The sequence below is a fragment of the Hyaena hyaena genome, unplaced genomic scaffold (genome assembly GCF_003009895.1).
Source record: "Hyaena hyaena isolate Hyena2069 unplaced genomic scaffold, ASM300989v1 scaffold_17, whole genome shotgun sequence".
Lineage (NCBI taxonomy): Eukaryota > Metazoa > Chordata > Mammalia > Carnivora > Hyaenidae > Hyaena > Hyaena hyaena.
In genome coordinates, this window is record NW_024080648.1 from 1,171,282 (window position 1) to 1,194,584 (window position 23,303).

Genomic DNA, 23,303 nt, shown 5'->3' on the forward strand with positions numbered 1-23,303 from the left:
AAGGAACAAGTCATGTGGTTCATTGGATTTTACTCACAAAGACAATGATCTACCACGAAGAATAAATCTGAATTGTTATAACTGACAATGCAATGGATTGTACAAATATATTCACATGGGACCAAGCCTCCTATGTATCTAAGAGAAATTAATTAGGGACTAAGGTTGGGAACCCAATAAATAGTAAGTATACCTAATATGTTAATGACTAACATATCTTAAAATCATGGAAGTCAAGGACAAATGCTTAAATATAACATTTTATACTTTGCAAGTGTGAATTTATATATATGAACAGTATTTCTAGCATTAGAGATGAAATTTATTTTGAATGCTTGAGAGTAGATATCAAGACTATAAGGGTATCATTTCAGTTATAATCCTCATAAATAAAGCTTTCTAAAGGAATAAATGCTATTTTATGCCTATTTGCTTCCATAACTGTGTAGTAAGAAACTTTTCAATGTGTTTTTTCCCAATGTGTAACATTAATCATAATTTCATTCAGTAAAATGCTACTTAGTACACAGAAAATGCAAAACCCTTAACTGCATGTGATCTAGCATTGACAAATCATCACTGTATTTGTAGAATAGTTTTTCCTTCAAAGAACTTTTTCACTTGTGCACAGACTCCAAATTTTCCTACTAAGATTAACTCTGCCTGAAGAGTTCACTTTCCTGTCAGATAATAACAATCAACTAACAACTTCTAAAAACTGTGCAGATTGCCCATAAGAAGAAACAAAACCATTCATCCCAATAGCATAACAAGGATAAAAAGTAGACTACCAAAGGTAGAATATACAAAAGTGAGGAAATCAACATCTGCAACCTCACACCCATGCAAAAACGGGAAGTAAGGGTGGAGACCAAGGAAAAGGTGGGGATGGGGGAGGGGAGAGAAATCCTAGCGGTGGTGAAATGCAAAAAAGAAAAATCACGCCGAGAAAGAAAAGATCTCATCTGAATTAGGAAATAATGACAAGAGGTCTAAGACTTGTTGTCACTCTAAGAAAAGTGGCTGCTGGCCAATATAAAAGAAGAGGCTTAGACGTATACAGGAACAAACACAGCAGTCTTGAGAATTTACTACTCTGTGGGAAATGAGAGGTGACACAGGAGAGCTAGATACTCTTAGAGGCATGGTGATATATGAAAGGGAGAAGCAAGTCATGGGAAGGAAGGAAGGAAGGAAGGAAGGAAGGGAGGCAGGGAGGGAGGGAGGGAGGGGAAAACTGCTGTGTTCTTTACAAAGAACTATTCCACTTTACAAAGAGAAAAGGGCACCTGAATTGAAAAAATAAAATAAAAACTAATAGGCCAGGTGTGGCTAGCTGTCTCAGTCAGTAGATCATGAGACTCTTGATCTCGGAATTGTAGGTTCGAGCCCCACATGGGATGTAGAGATTACTTAGAATTAAACTAAAAAAAAAACCAAAACCTAGTAGGATACTCAAAAGTCTAACCATCGTTCTCACATATAAACTATTATTTCTAGTGCAGAGAAGAAAAAAATTAAAGCAGCAAATAGCAGCAGTATCCATGCAATGCTACTATAAAAAGAAAACACACACACACGAAAACCAAAAACAGCATGATCCTTCAAATGATGAAAAATGTACCTAAAAAAACAACCACGAAGAGAAAAATAAAACAGAGTATTCCAACTGTAGTGTGCATCATTAAATAAGCATTTGAGGATATAAAAAAAACCTCAAATCAGAAATTCAAAAGCTCAAAAGAGAAAGTGAATAAAAAGAGGAAGATGTTATGTGAGAGCTGACCAAAAAACCAACAGAAAGAATAAACAAGACTAAGCAAAACAAAGCAGAATCCTTGAAGAAGTGAGCACTGCCTTACAAGGTGCTCAAAGAACAGAGTTGACTGAAAATGTAATGAAGGACACCATCGAAAAGAACTGAAAACAGGAAAGACAAAAACAACATAAAAGTGAAAAGGGCATGATATAAAAGTTGGACTAAAAAGACAGGCTGAGAGACACTGATTTTATGGTGGTAGAAGGCAAGCAGCAATTCTGGAACATGAAAAGAGATCACCTCAGACCCTGGGAGGCAAAGGAAAAGGAAAGACATGATTTTGCCTTTAAGAACCACTCCTGGAGAGTTCTTCAAAATAAAAAAAAAAAAACCCCGCACCCAAGTGCAGCTCTCCAAAACTACTCACGCACCATTAAATTACCCAACAGCTGGACCTGCCATCTTCTACCTGGCTCTGAACTTTGATTGCCATTCTTCCTTTTTTTTTTTTTTTAAGTATAATTCTTTTGTTGTTGTTGTTGTAAATTTTTTTAGTTTTTTGTTTTTTGTTTTTTTACAAATAGTTTATTGTCAAGTTGGTTTCCACATAACACCCAGTGCTCATCCCCACAGGTGCCCTCCTCCATGCCCCCATCTCCCCCCTCCCCCCACACACCCATCAGTCCTCAGTTTGTTCTCAGCATTCAAGAGTCTCTCATGGTTTGCCTCTCTCCCTCTCCCCCACCATTTCCCCCCTTCTTCTCCCCCTTGGTCCTCTGTTAAGCTCCTCCTAATCCTCCATTCTTCTTAAGCTTGAGGAATTTATGGGAAACATTAATGGCTACTGAGCTTCCATACAAAACATCAATCAGCCTTTCTAGATATTTTTCTCAGCCTATTCCCATGGCTATTGCTTCACTGGAGTAGACAAGGGATATCATGTTAATGGCATGGGCAAGGAAGGCAAATTAGACTCTCCTCAGGTACTTTCTAATATCATGCACACAATTTAATCATGCTAATTGAGTTGGGGATCTGTGTCTTTGGATTCTGTGTCTCCCTCTCTCTCTGTCCCTCCTCTGCTCATACTGTCTCTCAAAAAAATACATATGTATATTGAAAAAAAAAAAGCTACAGCAATCAAAATTGTATGGTACTAGCATAAAAGTAGAAATACAGGGGCGCCTGGGTGGCTTAGCCGGTTAAGCGTCCGACTTTCACTTAGGTCATGATCTCGCGGTTCGTGGGTTCGAGCCCCGCGTCGGGCTCTGTGCTGACTGCCAGCTCAGAGCCTGGAGCCTGTTTCAGCCTGTGACTCCCTCTCTCTCTGACCTTCCCCTGCTCACGCTGTCTCTCTCTCTCTCTCCTAGAAATAAATAAAAAAATAAAAAAAATAAAAAAAATATTTAAAAAAAAAGAAATACAGATCAATGGAAAAGGACAACTCAGAAATAAACTCGCATGTAGAAGAATCTACAATGGGAAAGAAACCATTTCTACATACAGAAAAAGAAAATGGACCACTTTCTTACACCATATACAAAAATAAACTCAAAGTGAATTAAAGGTTTAATAGAAGACCTGAAGCCATAAAAGCCATTAAGATTACTTAGGCAGTAAAGTCTTGGATATTGGCCTTAACAATGTTTTTTTTTGTATCTGTCTCCTCAGGCAGGGGAAACAGAAGCAAAAAGAAACAATTTGGACTACATCAAAATAAAAAGCTTTTACAAAGTGAAGGAAATCATCAACAAGACAATGTAACAAAGTGAAGAGGACAAGATATTTATAGAAGATCTGATAAGGGTTAGGATCCAAAATATATAAAGAATTCCTACAACTCAACATCAAGAAGACAAAATAATCTAATTAAATAATGGGCAGAGGAAGTAAACAGACATTTCTCCAAAGAAAACATACAGGTGGCCAACAGACACAGGAAAAGATGGTCATCATCAGAAAAATGCAAATCCAAATCACAACAAGATATCACCTCGTAACAGAACGGCTAGAACTAAGACAAGCAATAACAAATGTTGCTGAAAACGTAGAGAAAAGGAAACTCATGCACTGGTTCAATCACTGTAGAAAATACTATAGAGGTTCCTCAAAATATTAAAAATAGAAGTGTCATATGACCTAGTAATTTCTCTTCAAGATATTCATCTAAAAAACCAGAAAACACAAATTTGAGAAGAAATACACATCCCTATGTTCACTGTAGCCTTATTACCAGTAGCCAAGATATGAAAGCAACCCTGGCATCCACTGATAGCTAAATGGATAAAGAAGATGTGGTATATACACAATGGAATATTATTACTCAGCCTTAAAAAAGAAAATCTTCCCATTCGTGACAGTATGTTAGACCTAGAGGGTAATATGTTAAGTGAAATACACAAAGAAAGACAATTACCATATCATTTCACTTCTTTGTGCCATCTAAAAAAGCAAAACAAACCAGCAAGCAAACAAACAACAGAAACAGACTCATTAAAACTGTTGGTTGACAGAGGGGAGAGGGTTGGAAGGGGTGGTGGTCAAATAGGTAAAAAAGAATAAGATGTATAAACTTCCAGTTATAAACTAAAGAAGTCATGAGAATGAAAAGTACAGGGAACACAGTCAAAACACTGTAATAACTTTGTAGGGTGGCAGATGGTAATTATTACATTTATTGTGGTGAGCATTTTGTAGTGAATACAATGTATATAAATGTCAAATCAGTATGTTATGCATCTGAGACTAATACTGTATGTTAATGATACTTCCAATTCAAATTTTTGATGAAGGTGAACAAAAAGTAAGAAACAAAAGACATTTTGAAAACAAATAAAAAATTTCAATATGGACAGTGTAAGAAAAATATATCATTGAATTAATGTCAAATCACCTAAAACTGATAATGGTATTCTGATTTGTAACATAATCCTTTTCTGAAAAGTTGCCCATAAAAGTATTCACTGGTGCTACTTCATAATGTCTGAAAGTTACAGATATATTTGGTGAATTTTTTTTATCTGTATTTAAAAAAAAAATAAAAAAGCTGGGGCATCTGGGTGGCTCAGGAAGGTAAGGGTCCGAATTTGGCTCAGGTCTCGATCTTGTGGTTTGTGAGTTCGAGCCCTGCATCAGGCTCCGTGCTGACAAGTCAGAGCCTGGAGCCTGCCTCAGATTCTGTGTCTCCCTCTCTCTTTGCCCCTCCCTCCCTCCCTCTTTCTCTCTCTCTCTCTCTCTCAAAAACGAATAAACATTAAAAAAAAATGTTTTTAAAGGGTAAAACCAAAATGTTAATAATCAGTAAATCTTGGTAAAAAGTAGACTGATGTCCCTGTACTACTGTTTCAATTTTTGGTAGGTTTGAAATTTAAAATTTGAGGGGATTAAAACTAGACTTATAAACATGGAAATGGAACATGGAAATATGGAAAATACAACGCACTCCAAGAATGCTACAATGTCACACAGAGTTCACCGAAAATTCTGAAAGAGTTGAAATTATCAATCTGAGGAAGAGACACCCAGCAAGAAATTTCACACAATGAGTAAGTTACATATATGCCTTCATTTAATATAAAAAATTAGGGATGCCTGGGTGGCTCAGTAGGTTAAACTTCCGACTTCGGCTCAGGTCATGACCTCACAGTTCGTGGGTTCGAGCTCCACATCGGGCTCTGTGCTGACAGCTAGCTCACATCCTGAAGCCTATTTCGGATTCTGTGTCTCCCTCTCTCTCTGAACCTCCTCTGCTCATGCTGTCTCTCTCTCAGAAATAAATAAAAAACATTTTAAAACAATAAAATAAAATATTAAACTAGATGGCGCTCAGCAAGAAGTGAGATCCTCATTTCTATTACACTGGTCATGGATTCATTCAAGCTCAATACGGTTCTCACGTAACACTGAAGCCAGGCAAAGAACCTGTGAATGACATGAGCGTTTGCCAGTCTTTGACAAAGAAGTGAAATACTCTGTTCAGGTGGTCAAACATATGAGAAATACTGAATTCTTAAGTAAGAATTAAGCACGTAGAGAAATATTACCTAAAGAAAAGAGGAAATGAGAAGGTTCCAGTGTCCAAACCATTTATAAAGAACTTACATGTGCATTAAGCTACGTACAAGGGTAATTTTATTTTTATACCATTTTCACCTTCTGTGCTCACTCTGGAATCTAATCTCCTAAGAGATGTAAGCTCACTGTAATAAAACCAAAGGCTGATGAGCTCTTTCTCACATAGCTTTCTCCAGCTGTCTCTCAACTGCCAGTCCTTGTTAGGAGACGGCTACTCCGAATCAAAGCTTTTCATGATCTAATGAATTCAAGAAATGCTGGCTGATGGATCTCTGCCCTAAAAAATTAATAATCTTAGAAGGGGACACAAAAGCAAAATACAAAGTACAGTTCACAGGGTAAAGGCAAGGGTGAACATGTACATGAGGAAAACATTAACCTCTAATAGCTCCGGAGTTCCAAAACCCAACCCTGACAGGTATTAGCGGTGTGACTTTGGATAAATTATATAACCTCTTAGTTTTGATGTTCTCATTTATAAAATGGTTACTTCTTCAGAACTACCTTCCTGAGTAGTGAGAATGACATGAGATATTATGTAAATGACTTAACATGGGGCCCAATAGCTTATACATAGTAAATTATTATACCTAGAGGAGGAAGGATATTATCCACATAACATTCATGTGTCAATATCATAATTTATTCACATTCCATTTTAAAATGTCTTTAATAATTACTAGTTTTTTTCATTTATTAAAATCCAGTAACTTACTAATCTTCAACAAGCACCAAAACTTTGGTTAAATATGCACCCTGCTTGATTCTACATAACTTTTTAATTTTCCTTTATCTGATTTTTTTCTTCCATCTATTGATCCATAATAATAACCTTAGAAAAGGATATTTCGTTTTTACAATTTTTAGTGAATTCTGGAAGAGGGGAGTATCTCTGTGGTAGAATAGACCTAACAGATTCAGCAATAATGGGAAATACTCCTGACTGTACAATATGATAAAGGAAGTTTGGAGTTAACACTTAGAGGAGGTGAGAATTGTACTGAACAGTCTTAATTAACAACTTTATTTGGCCAAGGAGGTTGATATTAGAACTGAGGAAGGTGAGAATTGAATTCTGAAATTTGTGAGTAAACGAACTGTAAATGGAAAGCAGAATTATTTGGTAAGAAGGTTTACAAGGAAACCAACAGCTCATTCAAAAGCCTTTCAGTAAAGAAAAACAATTGGAGGGGCACCTGAGTGGCTCAGTCCATTAGGCATCCGACTTTGGCTCAGGTCATGATCTCACAGTTTGTGGGTTCGAGCCCCGCATCGGGCTCTGTGCTGACAGCCAGCTCAGAGGCTGGAGCCTGTTTCGGATTCTGTGTCTCCCTCTCTCTCTTGACCCTCCCCAGCTAACACTGTCTCTCTCTCTCTCAGAAATAAATAAAACATTTAAAAAGAAAGAAAGAAAGAAAGAAGAGCAACTGGAAAACCTAAGTCTGAGTTAACTCTAGAAGAAAATTTCACTTTTTCTTAAAGAAAAAAAAAAAAAGGCAAAAACATCTCACAGAGGACAGCATGAAGATTTTTAAATTGTAGCTATGAAAAAATTATAGCAATAAACTTTTCAGTGATTCTGTAGAATTATAAAAATTATAGCAGTATTATAAAAAATGGCCCAAAATTACAGTGACACTGAAGGATCCAGGACAATTTAATTCATGTTAAAAAAAGAAAATGGCTACTGATGATAGGTTGCCAGTCTCAATGAATCTGCATCTCCTCTGTGGCTTAATTTATAATGAAGAAATAAAATTTGAGTAATTTTTCTTAAAAATTTTTTTTGAAACTGTATTTCATCATACTTGTGACCTTGGGGTCTCTTTGATCCACCCTGCCCACTATTCTATGGGTTACAGTCAGCACTCTCTTGGCTCAACAGAGATCACAGACCACTGCTAAACTACAATTATGTAATAGATCTTTCTTTGAGGTTTTACATGATCCAGAGTATAAATAAATTTGTCATCCCCATCTACTAAAGCTCGAAGTATCCCTCTACTAGCTCACTTAAATTTTTTCCTTTCCAATTCCATGAAAATCTTGGGTAATTTCAAATACGTGTATATAACCTAGATATTACCACAAACACCCTTACAGTTCCTCAAATGTCTCTACAAGATCAACAATAATCTACATTCTATGTCAGCAATTTATTTATTCAATAAAATCTTTTATAACTACTTCCTAATTTTCAAACCCATCCCACTTTTACACAATAACTGTTCCTCACTCCTGTGAAATTTAGCTAATAAGCTTATCAGCTGTCTCCAGTTTCCTCTGACCCACCACCCAACTTTGAACTCTGGAAGAAAATTTCACTTTTTATTGAAGAAAATAAAAAAGAGATTCATGTTTCAAATATAATCTTCAAATATACTCTTACTAGCACTCAGAAATCATTTGCTTAATCTAGTTCACACAATAAACCAAACATGTTAACAAATAAAAAGGGTGTTCTTCCTCCTGGATTGCTGAGTATTGGGGAAGAAAATCATTAATTTATATAGATCCCTCACCAAGAATTGGGCATTATAGTTTCAAAAGGATTCCCAATGCTACATGGTCATTCAATTAGTTAAATCTCCACATTCCCGATTCTCCTCAATGAAAGTAAATAAATAAAAGCTATGAATCACATACCTGCTTCTTACCTTCCCTTTCTCTACCCTGGCTGCATACTAGAATTACCCAGAGATCATATTTTTAAAATGCCAATGCCTCAGATCCCCCCCCCCAAAAAAAAACAATTCAATCAGAATTCTGGAGGGGGATGAATTCTGGATATGGGAACCACATATGCTACTTACTTTCTATTTGTCTCTAAACCTTCACCTATTTTTAATTCTCTAAAAATCTCACCCATTCCTTGATCTACAAATTGTCTTAACTTTTCTAGTAACTTCGATATTTTTATATAATCTAAAACTTTTCTAAAATGTTAAAGTTTGCTACAAAATAGGCTATAATACACAGGTTATTTTGGCCTATGTGTCATTAAAAAATTAAGACTCCATATTCAATAATTCACTTAACAATAGAGTGAAGTAAAATAATACCTAAAGGATACAGCATTTAACAGTATGTTATAGTTTATGTCACCAGAACACATACAATTTTATGTAACTATGAAGTAAAATACTTGGGTAATAAAGTTTTTCTAGGTTACAGTTAAAAAAACATAATGACCAATTAAATACATTGTCTTAATAGTGACAAATATAGGAAATCAATATACTTAATTTTTAAAAGCAAATTATTTCCATGAAATATATAGTATTATAGGATGCCAGAAGACACGTATCTTTAGTGGAAACTTAACCATTATACCAAAATGCCAACTAAGGTGGTGTTTTTTGTCTCAATAGGATTTTACGGCATCCTTGAAGGTATAGGAACCGTTATCCAAATATGCTGGCTCAATTCTGACAAACCTGTTAATGTCAATGTGAGTACCGGTCCTCATATATGATAGGAGGAGGGCCCAGAATCTCCTGCAAAGCTGTTTTTCACAACTACTTTACTCACCATCTTCTGTACCTACTTTCAGATGTGCCCCCAACATACAGTTTTTATTGGGTCAGAGAGAGAGAGAGAGAGAGAGAGAGAGAGAGAGAGACGGGGGAGGGGAGGGGAGGGGAGGGGAGGGGAGGGGCAGAGAGAGGAGGACAGAGGGAATCCCAAGCAGGCTCCGTGCTCTCAGCACAGTCCCTGTCTCAAGACATGGAGCTCGATCCCACAAACTGAGATGATGACTGGAGCCAGAATCAAGAATTGGATGCTTAACCAACTGAGCCACCCAGGTGACCCAATGATTGTAGAAAATTCTGAGACACCAAAATGCCCATTTTGCAAATTAGTCTGAATTAAACTTTTTTTCATTGACCCATGTTACTAATAACTTCAGTTTGCAACAGAATTCACAATTTAAAATCCCAAAGTCTACACATAAATATACAATGTGGAGAGTCAAGATGTAGAGAGACCACATAAAAAAGAGTTTGTTCTTGAAAACAAGAAGTGTTCAGCAGAAGAAATATGTAACCTGAATTATCCTTAACCACTGAGATAATGAAATAATGCAATTTACAATCACAAGGCCCAGACGGTTTCACTGAGGAATTCTATCAAATATTTAAAGAATTAACACTAGCTAACACTATCTTCTAAAACTGTAATTTTACACAATACCTTCCAGAAAGTAAAGGAGGAGGGAACATTTCCCAACTCATTTTATGAGGCCAGTATTAGCCTGATAACAAACTAAAGAGTATAAAAAATAAAAAGTATAGATCAATATTTTCATAAACTTAGATGCATATTTGTAATATATTTTTATTAGTAAATAGAATCCAGCAATACATAAAAAGAATATACCATAATCAAGTAGGATTTATTCTAAAATAGAAGGCTATTCACTCCCCCCAAAAATCAATTACTATAAGGTACCACCATATTAAGCACCTAAAGATGAAAAATCCCATCAATTCACACCAAAAACAACGGATAAAATTCAACACACATTCATGATCAAAACTCTCAGCAAACTCACAGAGAATTTGCTTAACTTGATAAAGAACAACTTCAAAAATGTTACAGCTAGTGGAACACCTGGATGGCTCTGCTGGCTAAGCATCTGACTTTGGCTCAGGTCATGATCTCACAGTCCGTGGGTTTGAGTCCCGCATCTGGCTCTATGATGACAGTTCAGAGCCTGGAGCCTGCTGCAGATTCTGTGGTTTTGCTCTTTGCTCACTCTTTGCTGCTCCTCCTCCCTCCTTCACTTTGGCCCCTCACTTTTTTCCCCTCACTTTCCTCCCTCCCTCCCTCCCTCTCTCAAAAAACAAAAACAAAAACATTAAAAAAATCTTAAAGCTAGTATCATCATTAATAATGAAAGACTACATAATTTCTTCCAAAGATCAGATTAAAATGTAAAACACAAAACTATAAAACTTTTAGAAGAAACCATAAGAGAAAAACGTTGGGATGCAGTGCTAGTCAGAGTTCACTTGGATAACAAAACTATAAAACAATAAACTGGTAAAATGGACTCATCAAATAAAAATTTGCAAAACATCTGTTATGAACATAAAAAGATAAGCCACAGACTAGGTGAAAATATTTGGAAACTACATGTCTGACAAAGGACTAGTATCTACAATACATAAAGAACTCTCAAAACTCAGTAAAAAATCCAATTAGACAGGGGCAAAAGACATGAACAGATGGTTCATTAAAGACATGATATACAGAAAACAAATCAGTTGAAATGATGTTCACTCTAATGCCATTAGGAAAATGCAAAATAAAACCACGGTGAGATATCACTACATACTTATCAAAATGACTAAAATAAAATAGTGACAAATGCTGGTAAAGATATGGAAAAACTACATCACTAATACACTATTAGAGGAAATGTAAAATGATAACAGCCACTCTGGAAAATACTTGGCAGTTTATCATAAAGCAAAACATGCAAATACCAAACAACGTAGCCATCAAAAGAAAATGAAACCTTAAGTTTTTATCCCAGGAAAATGAAACCTTAAGTTCATAGAAAAACCTGAGCCAGAATGTTCACAAAAGTTGTACTGTTAACAGCCATAAACCAGAAACAACCCAGGTGTCCTGTAACAGATGGTTAACAAACTGTAGTACATTCGTCCCATGAAAGTTTACTCAGTAGTAAGAAGAATGAGGACTATTGATAAATGCAACAACTTGGGTGGATTTTGAGGGAATTATTGTAAGTTATAAAAAATCAAACCCAGAATATCATCAAGGGTAGGATTCCATCCACATCACATTATTAAAACAACGAAATGGAGTACAAATTCAGGATGCGGGAGTGGAACGGGCATGGGTGCATGGTTGAGGCTATAAAGGGCAAGCAGAGGGATTCTTACAGTAATGGAGCTGTTCTGTATCTTCACTGTATCAATACCAATACCCTGCTTTTGATATCATACTACAGTTTTACAAGATGTTACCAATGGGGGACACTGAGCCAAAGGTATATAGGATCTCTCTGCATTATTTCTTACAACCGCATGTGAACCTATAACTATTTCAACATTAGAAACCATTTTTAAAGCATGTTGCATACATATATGTACTTGTCCAAAATTTTCTTTAGTATGTTCCCATTAAAAAATATTTTATTCATTTAAATGATTTACTTCTGTTTCATAGAAGAAATTTCTAATCATTGGAGGTAATTAAAAGTAAATGGATTTCTGTAGGTAAAAGTATGCCTCTAGATTAAACTGTTACAATAGAATATGGTTAAGGAGGTTACTTCATTGCCCATAAAATATAATTAGGTGATTTACAGGGAATATGTGAAACTAATTCTATCACACATTTACCTTTATACAAGACATAAAGAAGCAAATCTATTTTATGATTACTCCTGGAATGGTCAATAAGTATTATACACAGCTAAAGAATATCAGCCAAAATTATTTTCTAAAATACAGTGATTGTGAACTTACCTTTAAGTGCACATTTATAGTGGACTATAACCCTGAACAGCTGTTGAATTCTTTTACACAGATTTACTTAAATGTAATAAATATACAAACACGGGATAATAGTTTTCAATTTTTTTAGAACACATAAATTACCTGCACACAGAACACTGCCGCTGAGGCTGAAGAGCAGTGAACATAACAATCATAGAATAGTTTCGAGGTGGTGCTTTTATAAATTTTCGGAATTTATCGCCATTCATTCGGAAGATTGAGCGCCTGGAACTCCATTCCATCAGCTGTTCTACTTTTTCCGCTAAAAGATTCTGCAATTAAACACAGACATTTAAATTTATACAGGGTTAAAATCCTCCACTTTGCATTGCATATAAACTGAATACACAAGATTATATCTTACCCCAAATTAATTTCTGCTAAAAGTTTTTCTTTTGGTGAATATATCCATTATTGTCTCTATATGCATAAAATATTTCATCTTATTTTTCCTAATGACTGCAAAGGTTTATAATACAGACATCAAAAGTAAAACAGACTGCCACTTCCAGAAAGATAAAATATACATGCTTTTCCCTAATCTACCCACTAAATACAGGAAAAAAAAGCTGTCCATTACATCAAAAACAAATATAAGAAGGCTCTGAAAAAGGATGTCCAGTGTTAATAAAAAAGAAGAAGGAAATCCTGCTATTTGCAACAACATGGATAAAAATACAGAGTATTCCGCCAGTCACAAAGGAACAAATGTGGCATGATTCCACCTGTATCAGGTACCAAAAATAGTCAAACTCCTAGAAACAGAGAAAAGAATGGTGGTTGCCAGGGGTGTGGGGAGGAGGAAAGGGACAATTGTTGCTCAATGGAATCAAGTTTCAGTTAAGCAAGATGAGTAAGTTCCTGCGATCTCCCGATCCACATAGTATCTTCAGTTAATGACTGAGGATTGTAACTTTTAAAATATGTTAAAGAGGACAGACCTCATGTTGAGTGTTAAACACACTCACACACACAGGCACGCATACACACAAAGAACACAAGGAAATTTTTGAAGGTGATGCATGTGTTCGGTACTCTGTGGTAATGGAAGCACAGATGTGTGCATATTTCAAAGTCATCAATATATATATTAAGGGTGTTCAGTGTTTTGGATACCAATGATAACCCAATAAAGCTTCAAATAAGGAAAAAAGAGAGAGAAAGAGAGACAGGCATCTTACCCTAAGTTAGGGTAAAAAGCTTCCTGAACTGCTCTGCACCTATCTGAGGAAGAAAAAAGATAAACCAAAAGAAATGGAAGAGAGAAGAGAGAAGTGAGGGAGGGGCCGTAATTTGGTCAAAGAGAGGCCTGCTTCATCAGTAATTGGACACAATGTTCAGATAAATGCACAATGGCAGACTGACATACTGGAAAAGAAGTTAGTGTTATAACTAATTACTGGGATAATTGTTACTTAAAAAAAAAAGACAACAAAATTTTATCTTAACAAAAAAGTACCAGCTGAAATTCATCCTAATCTCAAAACATTTGGGTTTTATTATATTTGAATGTAGGCCTTTAGTTCTGATGGTTTTCCATGTTAAGCATAATTTACTAGTGTTTGTCTTATAAAAAAAAATTGTCATATATTTAATGTAATTTTAAAATCTTCAATTGTTTACCCCAACGCTCAATGAGTCGATTCGGTATCTATAAATTCTTCTGCAATAATTTTAAAATAAAATATTTTATTTATAGGGACTGTGACCCTCTGTGTACAGACAGAACCTCCAGACTGGCAATCAAGCAAGGTCCTAACACACTAATGAGGGGAGAAAGAACTAGTCTAACAAACAGCTATTTATCTGCAGGTTCCTAGGGTATTTCAGCATACTTTTCTCATCAAATACACACACACACACACACACACACACACACACACACACTCTCTCTCTCTCCTCTTAATCTTTTTAAATTTATTTATCTTGAGAGAGAGAGAGAGAGACAGAACACGACCCAAGGGGAAAAAGACAGAGAGGAAGAGAATCCCAAGCAGGCTGAGCACTGTCAGTGAGGCTTGATTTCACCAACAGTGAGATCATGACCTGAGATAAAATCAAGTCTGGACACTTAACTGACTGGGCACCCCCACACACACTTTCCTTTTAAAACTCTGCAATTCTATAACAAGCTTACTCTATTTTTTCTTGTTAAAAACAATCACATCTTTACACCAATATACATCTATCAAGGCATTAAAGAACTGTGAAAGGTAGATGATTTTGTTCTACTTCTACTTTTTCAGTTATCAAGGAAGCAAGCCAGTTTCAAGTGTGCTGGTAAAAACAAGAATCCTGAGTCAGAAATATCCTTTTTTTTTCTCTGACAAAGTTTATTTGTTTTCCAGCTTTACTGAAGTATATAACTGACAAAAGTGTAAGGTATTTAAAGTGTACAACAGGATGACTAGATATACATACACATTGTGAAAGAATTCCTTCAGTCTAATTAATTAACATATTCATCACCTCACATAGCATACCTTGTTTTACTTTCTTGTTTTTGGGGAGGGAAGGGCTGGGTGAGAACACTTAAGTTCTACTGTCTTAACAAATTTCAACTGCACAGTGTTATTAACTATAGTCACCATGTTAAACATTAATCCATAGGCCTTATTCACCTTATATCTGAAAGTCTGCATCCTTTTACCAAGTTTCTTTGACCCTTTCCACCACCACCCTTGTATGGGCCCGCTCCTGGCAACCACTTTTCTACTGTTTGTTTCTATGATTTCAAATATATATATTTTTTAATTCAACATAGAAGTGATTCCATTTTATAAGCACATCGTTTTTGTTACAGCATATTTGTTAATCCATTCTCACGGTACAACGGGTACCGTGAGCTCCATGTTGTCATCCACGTCCCATAGTGCTGGTGTGGAACAGCCCTGATAGGCGATCCTCATTTAGGGAGTTTATGTTATAGCTAAAGAACTCAAAGGTTAAGAAAACCCAATCTTTTAAAGGTACTGCTAAGCAAATCTGCCCAACCTCTGCTCTAGAGGTAAAAATTATCTTTATTATTCTGAAAAAGAAATATATCTGTCCTGAGCTTTTTCTAAGTCTAGGCTTCTAAGGAAATCTAAATTAAAGTCAATTTATATCTATTTGTATAACAATATCCTTGAAAAGACAATCCAGGTAATACCTGTGTTTAGAGGTACAGAAACATGAGAGCACCACAGAGAGTTGCCTCCCCAAAATATCAATTAATACATTCTTTAAATCACATAATTTGGAAACATAATCAAAAAAAAAAAAAAGGAGAAGAAGAAGAAGATCAAGTCAAATACTAAATACTGATTGTTTATTAACCTTTTAGGAGTTAAAAATCTAGTTCTGCAACATATGCCTAAGAGAGTATGGAAATATACTTCAGCTTGTCAGGAATACTCTGAATGGCAGATATGGGTAGCTGACCTTCGTAGTTTCACAACTGGACTCTGTCACAACATCATAATTAGCTGAGAAAAACATATCAGTATATTTTAAAATATCTTTTCTTGGGATTTATATACTTTAAAAAAATTTTTTTAAGTCTTCAAGACTTGAAAGAATAAGTCCAGCACTCACTTTCCACAAACATCCACCTATGTTAACAGATATTCCACATACACTTTCATTCCCCCAAAACATGTGTTAAAGAAAAGAAGTAAACAAGGCTGTTATTCATATTTCCCAAGTGCTTCCATCTTTCAGATAACATTAGGCTCATTTACTGGCTTGATCACCAATGAAAATCCCTAGTGCAAAGAGTATTTCTTACTGCCAGAGAGTAAGTTACATCTGCCCCTTAAAAATAAAACAACAAAAATGTTAATTATAACCTGCCTACGGTGGATTCTTTTTTATTCTTTTTTAATGTTTATTTATTTTTGAGAGAGAGAGAGTGCAAGTGGGGAAAGGGTGGGAGAGAGAGAGAATCCAAAGTAGGCTCCAGGCCTGTCAGCAAAGAGCTCCACGCAGGGCTCGAACTCACGAATGATGAGTCAGAGGCTTAAACAACTGCACCACCTAGGTGCTCCAAATTCCTTTTATAAAGTACACTTTCAGTTATTGGGTAGTTCCTCTTTTCAGAACTGGTCAAATATAAATCTTTCCTTTTTCTGACTATTCAGATTCTATGCTTTGACAGCCACTGTGCTACAGATTTTGGGGGACACAGTCACATTCAACATCGATGTCAAAACATAACTTTTACACAGTCATGCCTTGAAAAAGGTAAAATTCCAATTTTATGCTGTTTTTATTTAAGAAGTTTCAATTTACACAATGAAAAAATCTCAATTCTTTAAAATCTGAAAAACCAAATCCATGTTCTGGCCCCACAATGAATAACAAATGATGGTGCCATTAAGAAGTCTCCCTTCTATTCTCTTTTAATATGCTAACTGCTTGATCACTAACTTAAGTTTCCCTCTTAATGTGATTATTCAAAACCAAACACCAGTAAAATCCACTGGTAAAATTTTCTTATGCATTTCAAGTACCAAACAACTTTTAATATTTTCTTCCAAAATATAAGCAGGAGGGGCAATTGAAGTGCTGTCTCTCACAATGTGGTGATGGAAACACAGCTAGGCTTTTGCCAAAACCCACAGAAAGAGACAACCCAAAAATGAATTTTAAGTATTTTTTAAAAGTCAGCGAGGATGGGGGGTAGGGGGTAGGTTCTGAAATGAAATATAAACTCTAAAAAACAAAGCTCACTATATTACAAATCAATCATATACACGTAACTTTGGAAAATAGTACTTGATTGAATACTCTTAAAGCTGAAGAGAAAAGAATTATACATAAACCCCATACTCTAGTTTGCTATTTTATTTCTCACAAGATTAGCAAGTTTGTTAATTTATGAGTATACTAGAGTTGAACAAAAGATTAAATATATATAATAATCGGGCTTATTATTTTCAAAAAAGAACTTATAAGAAAAGGGAAAACTAGAAAGAATGCTGTGGTATTAAACAGGAGTTAGAGGCATCCATATTAACTATGGCTTTTAAAAGAGATATACACATACACACACATATGTACAAACACACACACACACACACACACGTATGGAGTACCATAAATATATTTCCTAGCTATGCTCAATGAGAAGGCTGAGGAACAATAACATCCCAAGAGCAGTGAGCACACGCAGCACTGAGATCTTAGTTTCTAAACATCTTTCTCCACTAAACAGAACCAAGGTTTCCTAGAGTAGCAGCTGATTAAAAGGCTGAGGCAGAGAAAAACATTATGAGACTAGATTATCTTGTGGTACCAGAAAGTAAGTAAGTGCTCAAGAAAGGCATGTCAAAGGGCATAGGAACCAACTAGAAAAAGCTCCAATAACCAAAGCTGAAAAGTTTAAGTAAAAACAAAAATGACTACAGTATTTAATTCTAAACCACATTAAAAAAAAATGTCCAGGAGTCCATACTTAAGCGTATAAATAACTGAATGAAAAAACAAATGGGAGCGGGGCACCTAGGTGGCTCAGGAGGTTAAGCATTCAATTCTTGGTTTCGGCTCAGGACATGAGCTCATAGTTTCATGAGTTCAAGCTCCATGTCAGGCTCTGCACTCACAGTGCAAAGCCTACTTGGGAACCCCTCCCTCACTCGCACCGTGTCCGTCTTTCTCAAAATAAAGAAGTAAACCAAAAACACTGTTAAAACACACACACACACACACACACACACAAATGGGAGAAAGAGAATACTCTTCCTTAGAGACGAATTCCAAATAATAAACAGAGAGGTAGTATGGTTAACAGGAATACCACAGAAAGTGTCAAGTGGTTCTAAGGCTGGTAGGTACAATTTTGAGAAGCACAATATTTGCATAGTCTCAGAGTATCTTCCTAAAAATGTTTCTTAATTATAAATAGAAAAATAGTACTGTGACTGTGGAGAAATCTTGCAGACACGTTACCCAAGTAATCAGTGTTAACAATACAGTAGTAAGAGATAAATATCTTGTACTCCTTGATACTGAGAAGAGCATATCACTTCTGTGGTATTCTTGACAAAAACACATGACCTCCACCTAATCATGAAAAAACATCATACAAGCCCACATTAGTAACATTCTACAAAATAACTTACCAGTATTCTTCAAAGGTCTCAAGTTCAAGAAAATAAGGAAAGACTGAGGAACTGTCTTGGAATGGAGAAGACGAAAGAGACATGACAACTAAATACAATGTGGAACTCTGAAATGGATTCTGGAACAGGATGGAGACATCTGTGAAATAACTAGTGATATATGAATAATGTCTATAGGTTAGTTAATAATACTGAGCCAAAGTTAAGGTCTTATTTTTGGTAACTGTACATGTTAATTCTGGAAGACACTAAGTGAAAGGCATATGGAACCGCTGTACAATTTCTGCAACTTTTCTGTAAGTTTAAAATCACAGATGACCCTTGAAAGACTCTGGGTTAATGGCTCTGGCCCCCCAGGTGGCTGAAAATCTGCCAGTAACTTTTAATCCCCCAAACAGTTAACTACTAATAGCCTACTGTTGCCTGGAAGCCTGAGACTAAAAATAGTCTATTAACAAATTTTATATATTATCTGTACTATACACTGTATTCTTACAATAAAGTAGCTAGAGAAAAGTAAATGTTAATTATGTCATAAAAAAGAGAAAACATATTTATAGTACTATACTGTAAAAAATCCACATATAAGTGGACCTGCAGTTATAAAACCGATGTTGTTCAAAGGTAAATCATATATCAGAATTTTTAAAAAGGCAAGCATAAGTATATGATATAAAAATACATTATGTCCCGGAAGTTTTTAATATGCACAAGTTTTACCTATTGGTCAGTCGAAGTTGGAATGAAAGTTTCTGTGCTCTAAATTTAGAGAGATAATTATATTTACGTGTTGCTGTATACTGACACATTTTCAAAATGAACAATTATTTCTAGCTTTTTAAAATATTAGGATCAGGATCATGAAGGTGAGAAAAAAATAAAACAGGCAAACTCTTAAATGAACAGATTTTGAGAGACTCATTGCCTAGTATGTGGGATGATACCGGACGCCTGCCCTGAAAACCTGAAGCACAGTTCCAAAGGTACATACATTTATATGTGAGAAGCATTCCTGAATTCAAAAAATATTTACTAAGTTACTCCTATTCCTACGTGCCAGGCACCGAATTAGGACCTGAGAATAGAAGAGAAAATATGATATAGTCCCTGACGTCATTGGCTTTATAGAGGGATGTTTTTCTAACTTTAATAGTGCCCTGATCCCTCTTTAAAGAAAAGGAATTCTTGCAGCCCGTATCCCAAGTGTCTTAATTATTTTTATTATGATGCTATTCCAATATGTAGAAATAGAACAGGTATAAACTTAAGCTTCTGTATTTAGATGTGCAACTTCTTTTGATATGGATACGAACTTTTTATTTTAATTCCAGTATAGCTAACAGTGTTATTGTAGTTTCAGGTGCACAAAATCGTGATTCAACAATTCTATACATTACACAGTGCTCATCATAAGTGTACTCTTTAATCCCCACCTCCTATTTCCCAAATCCTTCCTCCCACCTCCTCTCTGGTAACCATCAGTTTGTTCTCTACAGTTAAATGTTTGTTTTTTGGTTTGTCTTTATTTTTTCTTTGTTCATTAATTTTATTTCTGAAATTCCACATGAGTGAAATCATGGTATTTGTCGTTCTGACTTATTTTACTTAGCATTATACACTCTAGCTTCATCCGTTGTTTCCACTGTTGTTGCAAATGGCAACATTTCATTTTTATGGCTAAATAATATTCCACCATATATATATGCACTACTTCATCATTTCATCAATCAATACACACTTGGGCTGCTTCCATAATTTGACCACTGTAAATAATGTTGCAATAAACACAGAGGTGCGTGTTTCCCTCTGAATTAGTGTTTTTGTATTTTTTAGGTAAATGCCCAGGAGTGCAATTACTGGATTACACGATACTGCTATTTTTAACTTTCTGAGGTGTCTCCATACTGTTTTCCAAAGTGGCTGCCCAGTTTGCTTTCCCACCAGCAATGCATGAGGATTCTTTTTTCTCCACATCCTTGCCAATCCTTTTGCAAAGCAAAGGAAACAAATCAACAAAACTAAAAGGCAACCTACTGAATGGGAGAAGATATTTCCAAGTATTTCTATATGCTAGGTCAGTTACTTTTATTCCATTTTCTATCCATAAGAAGCAAAGTGATCAGTTTTTATATGTCCTACCTAACGCATCTTTTCCCTGTTTAAAAGCCAAAAATCCCAAAGTCAAAGGTATCTGAAATTACTCTAAAATATATACCTTCGACTCATTTCTAAATTCTCTCATCTGTGTAGACCAGAAAAACACAAGGAAACTTTAGAAGGCATACAAGTAACTATGTTAACAACATAAATGACCTTTAGAAACAAAGAAAAAAATAAAATCTATCTAAGCCAAATTAAAACTTTTGCCTTCCCACCTCACTAATGTCAAAAGAGACAATGACTTTTAACTACATTCATTACAGAAATCATAATCATTTATTTTTAAAAAGCAGCAGCAGCATCTGTACTGTAGTATGAGGCTCAAATCAATGGAAAGGAACAAATATTTAGTAAGTACTTCCAATGTGTCAGGCATCATACTGGGCATCTTCACTTTACAGTATGTCAGGTACCATACCAACAATCCATTCTACAGATAAAAATTGGGGTTCAGAGAATCTAAATTACTTGAGATCAAATTAATAAGTAGTTAAAAGGGATTCAAACTTAGCTTCTCTATCATTAATGCCTGGACTATTATCTCTATGTAATGGGATATCTGTGTATATGTATGTTATACAGATATATATAGATAGATAGATAGATATACAAATGCATATTTTATATATGTATACACATTGGCATATACATTCTTTTTTAAAAAAATACAACTATTTAAACAAAATTAGATCTTTCTACTCAGTGACAGTTTATTGTATAAGTTTCTCTAATTTCATTCCCTAACTAGGCTTAGAAAGTAACTCTTTGTAAGCATGCATGATATATGGCAAAAACAAGCCCAGATAAGGAATTACTGTGTAGTTTCCAACTGCTTATAGGTTTTTAGTTAATACAGAAAAATATATTTTCAAAGCGTCAATATGTGAACAACACACTTAAGCATAAGGGCAAAAATTTTCAAAGTAAACTTAGAACACATGATTAAAGAGACTCAAGTGTCAGATTCTCTATTTAGGAAGTAACATGCAGAAGTGATCTGATTAGCTGTACCTCTGTTATTTTAAAACATATCAAGATTGAATTTCAATCTACAGTTCTAACCCAAGAAGTCTGTTTCAAGTATAAACTACTAAATACCTTAGCAAAGGAGAATCTGATTATTAACAAATTACCACGTTATGGCCAAAGAAATTTACAGTTTTATAGAAGCATGATTTTAAATTTAAATGTCATCAAAACCTAAATGCTGGTTAATGGACAAAGGAAATGAGGTATATCCATTCAATGGATACTACTGGGAAATAAAAAGCAACAAAGTACTAGAAATGGGACAACATGGATAAACCTCAAAAACATTATACTCACTAAAAGAAGCCAGATATAAAAAAGTCCACACACTGTATGATTCCATTTATATGAAGTCCCCAGAAAAGGCATATTTATAGAGGAAATAAATAGGTAACTAGTTGCGTGGGCCGGCGGGGAGGAACAGGGATTAAGTGAAATGGGTATGAGGCTGCTATTAGAGGAATGAAATGCTCTAAAACTGATTTGTGGTGATGTATCACTTGGCTAAAGTTAATGAAAATCACTCAATTGTATACTTGAAATTGGTAAATTTTATGATGTTTAATATATACCTAAATAAAGTTGTTTAAAAAAATTAAATGTCATGGGCTAGTCACTTACTACTAAGACCCTGCTCCAATGTTAAATGCACCTCTCAACCTACATTCGTTGTTCTCTACCTGTCTTCACATACTCAGTACCTTCGTGAGGTGATCAAATATAAAAACCTTCATGACTGTAAGGCAATGCACATACAATGTATAATTCTTCTAGAAGACATCATTTTGGTACTACATATCTGAAGATCCTCAAAGGTCTCAGTAAATATGATCACAAAGGAGGTAAATAGGAGTCAAGAGTCAGCACCCGGAAAACTTAAATTAAGATTTGTGGCTATTACAAGGGAATCAAGAGCACAAATAAACTATTGGGACCTCATCAGGATTAAAAGCTTCTGCATGGCAAAGGAAACAATCCACAAAACTAATAGGCAACCAACGGAATGGGAAAAGATAGTTGCAAATGACATATCAGATAAAGGGTTAATATCCAAAATCTATAAGGAACTCACCAAACTCCACACCTGAAAAACAAACCATCAAGTAAAGAAATGGGCAGAAGATATGAACAGACCTTCTCTAAAGAGGACATCCAGATGGCCAACAGACCCATGAAACAATGCTCAGCATCCCTCCTCATCAGGGAAATACACATCAAAACCACACTGAGATACCACCTCACGCCAGTCAGAGTGGCTAAAATGAGCAAATCAGAGAACTCTAGATGCTGGCGAGGATGTGGAGAAACGGGCACCCTCCTACACGGTTGGTGGGAATGTAAACGGGTACAGCCCCTCTGGAAAACAGTGTGGAGGTTCCTCAGGAAACTAACAATAGAACTCCCCTAGGACCCACCAATAGCACTGCTAGGAATTTACCCAAGGGATACAGAAATGCTGAGGCATAGGAGCACATGTACCCCAATGTTCATAGCAGCACTCTCCACAATAGCTAAAACATGGAAAGAGCCTAAGTGTCCATCAACGGACGAATGGATCAGGAAGATGTGGTTTATCTATACCATGGAATACTACATGGCAATGAGAAACAATGAAATCTGGCCATGTGTAGCAACATGGATGGA

The 23,303-nt window shown here is 35.5% G+C and overlaps 1 protein-coding gene across 1 annotated transcript in view; it reads right to left on the bottom strand.

Annotated features, from left to right (window-relative positions):
• Positions 1 to 23,303, bottom strand: part of TUSC3 (tumor suppressor candidate 3) — a 256,526-nt gene that overhangs the window by 147,422 nt on the left and 85,801 nt on the right. Inside the window, 1 exon segment of the mRNA XM_039220697.1 lies at positions 12,469 to 12,638. Within this exon segment, the coding sequence (XP_039076628.1) occupies positions 12,469 to 12,638 (170 nt within the window).